Here is a 7,103-nt window from a genome sequence, read left to right as displayed (position 1 = left end):
AGATAAATTGATGCTTGAGGTCCGCTCCAATTTCCAACTCATTTTAACATCTGAGCAGCTCTCAGCAAAAAAGATAAATCGAGTCAGAACAATGCGTGAACAGTAAACTTTTTACATATCCCGAATTTGTTATTTTTTTGCCAAGAATTGCTCAGATGTCCAAATGAGTTAAAAATTAGAGTGGACGTCACGCATCAATTTATTTACCACACAATAAAAATTAGAATGCGTTGGATTTTTCTATTATTTGTTTTGAATTTTTTTCGTCCTGCGCGAATGCAGCTAAACCTGGGCTCAGAAGTGGATTATCAGTTGTTGTCCATCTATAAGTCAAAGTATGTAACAGAAGAATGTTACCATTGGTGAATGAAATCTTCCCCAATCTTTGTTCCTAACACTATCTGTGGTTGGTTGGTTAGGGGGACTGTAATATCCCCAACCCACCAGTGGTGCTCGCATTTATTCCTGAATTTATTTCAAGATTTCTGGCAATGCACATTTAGTGGGAGGAGACGTTTCCGTCAACAACGAGGTGACTACAGTGACTTTGTAAATTTCAAGATGATATGTCAGCTCAGTCTTTTGGAGGTGCTCATAGAGGTAGGGTGTATGTTCATAAAGACAAGTGTATGCACGTGTATATGAGCGCTTGCGTCTGTACTGTATTAAAAAAAAACACTCTCCACTACCTATTCTACAATCAGGGGCGCGTCTATCTCGTGCGCAGAGAGAACATCAAAGCAGAGATACCATGTTGATCGTAAAAGGGGAAAAAAGAGCTTCGAAATGCCCAGATACTTGGGAGTTTGGATGATAATGCACAGCTGATGTCACTCAACAATATACTGTACATCACTAGACATTTTATTCAAGGGCAATGAAAATAACAAGGGGTTGGGGTTCCATCTTTACACAAAAAACTCCCTGTTGCTAACCAAATAGAAACAATACATTCTAGAACTTCTCATGCTTCGCAGACTAACACCAATAGGCTTAAAAGATGAACAAAAGAATGAGCAAAATAGAAAACAAATCCTTCTTTGTGGGTGCATTTACTATGTTCAGTACTAGCATATTCTCACTGTCCAAGCTTCCCCCATATGCCTTTCTTTACTGTTAGGCACTTCAATTTACCAAACACGAACCCTGACTTTGGAGGATTGCCATCTATGAGGGAGTTCTCGTATATCTCCTTGCATTCTTGTACGACCTAACAAGCGAGTAGGATATAAGAATCTGTAAGCCATTTTTTCAGCAAACCAGGAAAAGTTTTTTTTTATAAGAAAACCTGAACTTATGTATAAATGGCGTCATAATTGTCAAAATTTCTCCTGAAAACCTAATTTGACTATCAACAAATTGCACACCAGATACTTATGATGTGAGAAACTTTGTTCCTACCTCCTTGGCTTCTTTCCGTGGAATGCCTTCTCGCAGTGCAACGAGCTTCTCAACAACCTCCGACTACATAGCAGACATGCCAAATTGCAGAGCATCAAACAAATGAATGGGAGGATAAAGTTTATGGGCTATAATAGTATGTGCTCAAACAAAGGCAATTATAATGCTTGAAAGAAATTACCGGGCAATCTGGTTGATGTTCCAGAATATTTGTGTAAATGAGAGTGAAACTATCCAGACTCTCAGCTGAAGCAAGCTCCCTTAGATCAGCCAGAATTCGTACTCTGTTTTCAACTTTCTGAACCACATTGCAAAGACAGCATGTCAGAGAACTGGTCCATGTTATAGAAGAATCAAACCAGAATGTGGGACTAGAATTCTAGGATAGGTGTTTGAACGCAAAAATACATTAACCTAAAAGATGTATTGTACCACAAAATGAATGCACCCTAATCTTGCAGAAAATGCTTTGCAATATTCATACTGCTTGAACAAAGGAGTTGTAGCTGTAAATAGTATGAAACTTCCAGCAGTAATTATACTTACAGTCACACTAGTGTGCTCTCTGAAGAAATCCATAAGCACCTCTTCATCTAGCCTCATCCTCTCAACCGTTTCTTCTTTTATATAATTTTTCTAAAGGTGCAAGCAATTGCAAGAGATAAGATGAAATGAAGTGTGAAATGATCAGTGAAATCGGTAAAAAATACTGTCTGAACCAAGAACACAATAGAAAAAGCTCATTTCAGAATGATTCTAGAGAACATGGAAGGGTCCTCCCTTTGTGATGACTTTACATCATATATATGTTCCCACCATCCCTCCAAATCACAAGTATACAGTTAATCTGAATAGTACCAAGGGGAGTTCTGCAAACCTGACTGAGAAGATGGTCAACATATACAACAATTGTTTCCTCTAGGCAAGACTCCACAAATCTTCGGAACGATCTATCTTCAATATATCTAGACAAATAAACCCATTTACAATTATAAGCAGAAAGATATGATGAACCACATTTATCAGTGATAGCAAGCATTTGCATGCCATAACCCCCAGTATGGATTATAGGAATATTACTAAATAGGATGGCATTTATTATCAAAATAAAAAGATAAAAATGATTAGTACACCCTCTGTAAAGAAATATAAGTGCATTTAGATCACTACTTTAGTGATCTAAACGCTCATATATTTCTTTACGGAGGGAGTACGTACTGTTTTTGGAACTGATCAATTTGCACTGGAGTTCCCAAATTTGATGAACATGTATGAATATGATTTATGTTAAGATTTCAGGATCTAGTGATATAGTTCAGGTCATGGCACAAATTTTGGTAGATGTGCAATTTTTCAAAATTTTGTGTCTTCAAACCAATTTGAAAAGTTTTCTGCATTCATAGCCATGGTATAGGTCAATAACACTTATTGTGTAAACTTACAGTTTCACATCGCCAAAATAATCAGCAAACGTGGCGACCAGATATTCGGTCACCATTCCATCCATCCAGTCTGATAAAAATGAACCACTGTTAGAAAACAACAATCTGTCTCTTCAAGGAACACTTGAAAATAGCCTTAGAAAAGCACTATGCCAGAGAATTCCTAAAATATGTTAACCACAAGTAGAAGAGGTAAACAACTACTTGCACACAGCTGCCAACTACAGATGGTGATTGAATAGAAGCAACAGCGATAGCCAAAAAATCAATACCAGTCGATAAAATATCTTAAGATAAATATCACCATTGTTACTGTGTAAGCATAAAAACATAAGAAATGTCCCAGCGCTTTTCTGGGTTTCTAAGTAAGACTCTCACAGACGTAGAGGAACTGCTTGTGCTTTAAATTCCAAATGATCAAGAAAATGACTCGAACAAAGGGCAAAGGGGAAAGGATAAATTTGTTACCCAAACAATACCAAGGAATTACCTTTTTGGTAAACCTTCGCAAGAAGATCCTGCACACCTGGGTCTTCGAAAATAACACTGACAGTTTGAAGGACCGCCTCCTGTTGGAAGAATCGGTAACTTTAGTTACAGCAGCAATGACCTTTTGTTGTCTATAGACGCAGTTGTATCAAATAACATTGCTTGGAAGATGAACCAGCCAAGCTTGGCCAGTTCTCAGCACATGGGGCAAGACAGCTGAGTCAATGCATGCCCACCACTCTTACCACCTGTCTCTTGGGCAGTACTGGACAGGGATTGGCCAGAAACCAGTGTCAATAACCAAAGAGTTAACCAGTTCAGTGCTTGCTTTTAGTACTCGTATAAATATTTAAGCAGCTTTTCCAGAATTGTGGCAAAGTAATGTGGAAGCCCTTGGACCATAACTAGGTGACTCGGCAAGGGTTCTTTTCATTACCTCCCCACTCGTGTCCGACTGTTTCAGTTTCTACAGGGTAGCATGTATAGGCAAGAATCTCGGTTTCAGGACCACAACAGCGAAATCTCAACTAGCCGATAGCAGGTTGTGCAAACTTTTACACCAAACATTATTACAAACTTCCTTGGTTATACGCTGTAGCAATGTGTGCAATTAAGACATTCGTGCATGGTTTTAAATAGCGCGCTATAGGTACTTTGGTCCAAACACATGAACACATGTTTTAAATTGCGCACTATAGCACGCTATACCGTTTAGAAGAGGTCCACCGCTAAGAGGCATAGCCCGCTATCTAAAACTATGCATCCGTGTAGAAGTAAACATCAGACACCTAAAGAATCAATTTCACATTGATTAGCAGGTTGAGTTTCATTTCTCAAACCTAACACTAATGTTACATATACATATGTAATGTATCTTATGCATGCAGATTGTAGAACACACCTTGGCAACCTCAAGAAATCCTTTGCAAGTGTCTTCAAAATTAACCTGTAAAACAGAATTTTACTCACATGTAGAGTCTAAAAAAATGCTTAAGGTGTGCTAAAAGAAACACAGAAAAACTGCAATAATAACACATATTTTCAACTCTATGCTGTCATCAACTTCTGAATTTGCTTCACATTCCCAGTTTTCCAGTCTTAGTGCCTCACAGAAAATACCATGAAGTCTTACCTGTTCGTCTCCCATGAAGTTTGCTCTCCCAGCAATGCATATATTTAGTCTGCATGTACAAACTATATCTATACTAGAGTATATGTCCTACTCCCTCCATTCCTAAATGTAAGTCTTTGTAGAGATTTCATTAGGTGGACTACATATGGAGCAAAATGAATGAATCCACACTTAAAATGCATCTATATACATCCGTATGTAGTTCATAGTTGAATCTCTACAAAGACTTATATTTAGGAACGGAGGGAGTACTTCACAAGTTGTGGTCCATGAGAATATTCTACCTCCAGGCTGAAAATATACTACCTCCAGGCTGAAAACGTGTTGCTTTAATTCCATGCACATAGAACAAGAAACTAAGCAAGGACTTTATACTCCCAACTTTTGACATAGTCGGGCCCTGTTAATTGTGCAATCGTCTCTTTGACGTCAATAAGGTGGTAACTGCTACGAAGACCCAACAAGACTTCAGTTTGTAACACATAACCAACTTCCTAAACATCATGTACTTTAGACTAGAGAAAATTACTTTGATGTGCTATATAAACTATACCATATAACATACACAAATCATCTACCTCGATTTTTAAATTAAAATAGTCAGAATGGTTATTCATGTCCTTGATCCTTGCCATGGAGACTAGTTCTTACAAAACTGAACCTTACGGTATGCAGGCACAGATACTACGGATACTTGGGTAGTATTTTCAGTAAAAAGAAACAGGGAGAATTTAATGATGTAATGATTGAAAACACATGAAGTCATCTCCAGAGCAAGTTTGAAAATGTGAAAGAATCTAAGGACCATGCTTGATGACTCATTAGTACCTGTTCAGCATAGTTCGGAGGAAGCGCTTCCAATGTGCTGCTACTTAGCTCTGATGAAAGTTCGTAGCAACGCAGGTTGTTGTTAATCTGGTCAAATAATACAAGGATCATATAATAAGAAACAAGAGTAGCAAGAACTGACATGGAACAGCTAAATGTGCATACTAGTGAAAGAAAACTACGGACCAATGCGCACAGAGTTTCCAGACCGACATCAGAAGCTGGCTCCTCAAGGCTTTGCCTCTCAGCTGCTTGAAAATCAAGCATAACCTGTGAAGGTATCAAAAGAAGATTGAGTTGCAACATTTCAGTAATTTATTTCAGATTGCACAAAGCAAAGCAAAGCAAAAATAGTTAAGACTAAAATAATGCTGAGGGCAACTTGATAAGTACCTGAATAACTGCGAGAGCAATACGATATAGCATGACATCTGTGCTATTTTCTCTTACTATCTGCACTTGCTCTGTCAATATTCTGAATAGATCTACAGCTGCAGGTGTATATAGTTTTCCATCCTCTGTACTCTTTGGTGGTTGTGTTTTATCAGCCTCCAAAATGTTAGTGTACCATTTCTACAGAAGCAAAAGGGAGTATGAATAATCATGATTAAAGGTCAATATGAATTCAAGAGATAAAGTTAGTACCTTAGTTGTTGCCTGCATACGCTCTACATACATATTCATGAGGGGATCCAATGCACCACTTTCTGAACAAACTTGGGCAAGAGATTCGTCCACACCAAGGCCAATAAGATTATCTTGATATTGCACAACCCAACCTGTTACCTACAGTGAGCAGTCAATTAATGCGCTTGCATTACAAGCGAAATAAAAGCAAACAGGAAAAAATATACTGACAAGTGGTCATCACATGGAGAAAAAATATAGCAGAATAACACAATGAATTTAAATATCACATACCTTCAGTATATTTATATTTTGAATATCATTTGCTCTTTCACTGAGCAGTCTTAGCATATGAATGAACCTTTCAGTATATAGATTTACCAGGAGCTGGAAAATTTCATATCTTGTAGAAATAAGAAAATCAAAGCAGTTAGTGGATGATATGGAAAATATTAGCAGTTACATGTCAAAATGGCGAAGTAGAAAACCCCAGCCATCGACATTTCATAGAAGAAGAAAAATCATGTTTCTCACCAAAGGGATGTACTTTTAAGCAATTGGTATATTGAAAAGTTATAATACAACACAGAGCATCCCCATATACTGAATTAAGAAGGCATATAGTATGGCCCATGATAGGAGCCCCCAACATATTTTTGTCTTCTTAATCGTTATGACAGAATATTAATTTCTTGTGCATATAGAACAAATAGTATTGGACATATCTTCCAAAGATAACTATCGTCTGTAATACCATTGATATACCTAGGAGGAAAACATGGTGCAACATAGTCATAGATATCGCCAAGCTCTTCTCCAATCTGTATTGCATTGGGAGCAGAATTCCATGTCAGTCAGATCACTAGGTAAATCCAGACAAGCGTACTTTCTTCTAGAGAAACACCAGACATTCTTTGTCAGGTCACAATTTAAATTTATAGAACAAGTAGGATTAAGATATATTTGTAGACAAGATAAGTAACAAAAATTGAGGTCATCTACATCAAACGAGCGGTAAATTATGGAGCCAAAAAGCGTACACAGTAATACATGATTCATGATTACTAATGAACTGAGATATTTTGTGTTAAATTTCTTAACAGCCACGCCAGTCTTCTTTCAACATAACATACAATGGAAATGAGTAGGATACTTGAGAGCTGAGGTTCTTAGGTCCTTGAGTC

General features: G+C 37.5%; 1 protein-coding gene across 1 annotated transcript in view; it reads right to left on the bottom strand.

Annotated features, from left to right (window-relative positions):
• Positions 1–808: 808 nt before the first annotated feature.
• LOC119322269 (exocyst complex component SEC6-like) overlaps positions 809–7,103 on the bottom strand; it is a 12,146-nt gene continuing 5,851 nt past the window's right edge. Inside the window, exons 12-25 of the mRNA XM_037595768.1 lie at positions 6,685–6,740; positions 6,214–6,322; positions 5,938–6,078; positions 5,686–5,865; positions 5,479–5,562; positions 5,293–5,379; positions 4,234–4,278; positions 3,334–3,412; positions 2,844–2,913; positions 2,279–2,366; positions 1,948–2,037; positions 1,583–1,699; positions 1,402–1,464; positions 809–1,210 (exon numbers count right to left, since the gene is read on the bottom strand). Of these exons, the coding sequence (XP_037451665.1) occupies positions 1,079–1,210; positions 1,402–1,464; positions 1,583–1,699; positions 1,948–2,037; positions 2,279–2,366; positions 2,844–2,913; positions 3,334–3,412; positions 4,234–4,278; positions 5,293–5,379; positions 5,479–5,562; positions 5,686–5,865; positions 5,938–6,078; positions 6,214–6,322; positions 6,685–6,740 (1,341 nt within the window). The 3' untranslated portion in view covers positions 809–1,078. The remainder of the gene's footprint in view (positions 1,211–1,401; positions 1,465–1,582; positions 1,700–1,947; positions 2,038–2,278; positions 2,367–2,843; positions 2,914–3,333; positions 3,413–4,233; positions 4,279–5,292; positions 5,380–5,478; positions 5,563–5,685; positions 5,866–5,937; positions 6,079–6,213; positions 6,323–6,684; positions 6,741–7,103) is intronic.

This window comes from Triticum dicoccoides, chromosome 6B (genome assembly GCF_002162155.2).
Source record: "Triticum dicoccoides isolate Atlit2015 ecotype Zavitan chromosome 6B, WEW_v2.0, whole genome shotgun sequence".
Classification (NCBI taxonomy): domain Eukaryota; kingdom Viridiplantae; phylum Streptophyta; class Magnoliopsida; order Poales; family Poaceae; genus Triticum; species Triticum dicoccoides.
The sequence above is the reverse complement of the archived record's forward strand: the minus strand, read 5'-3'. Positions and strand labels throughout refer to the sequence as shown.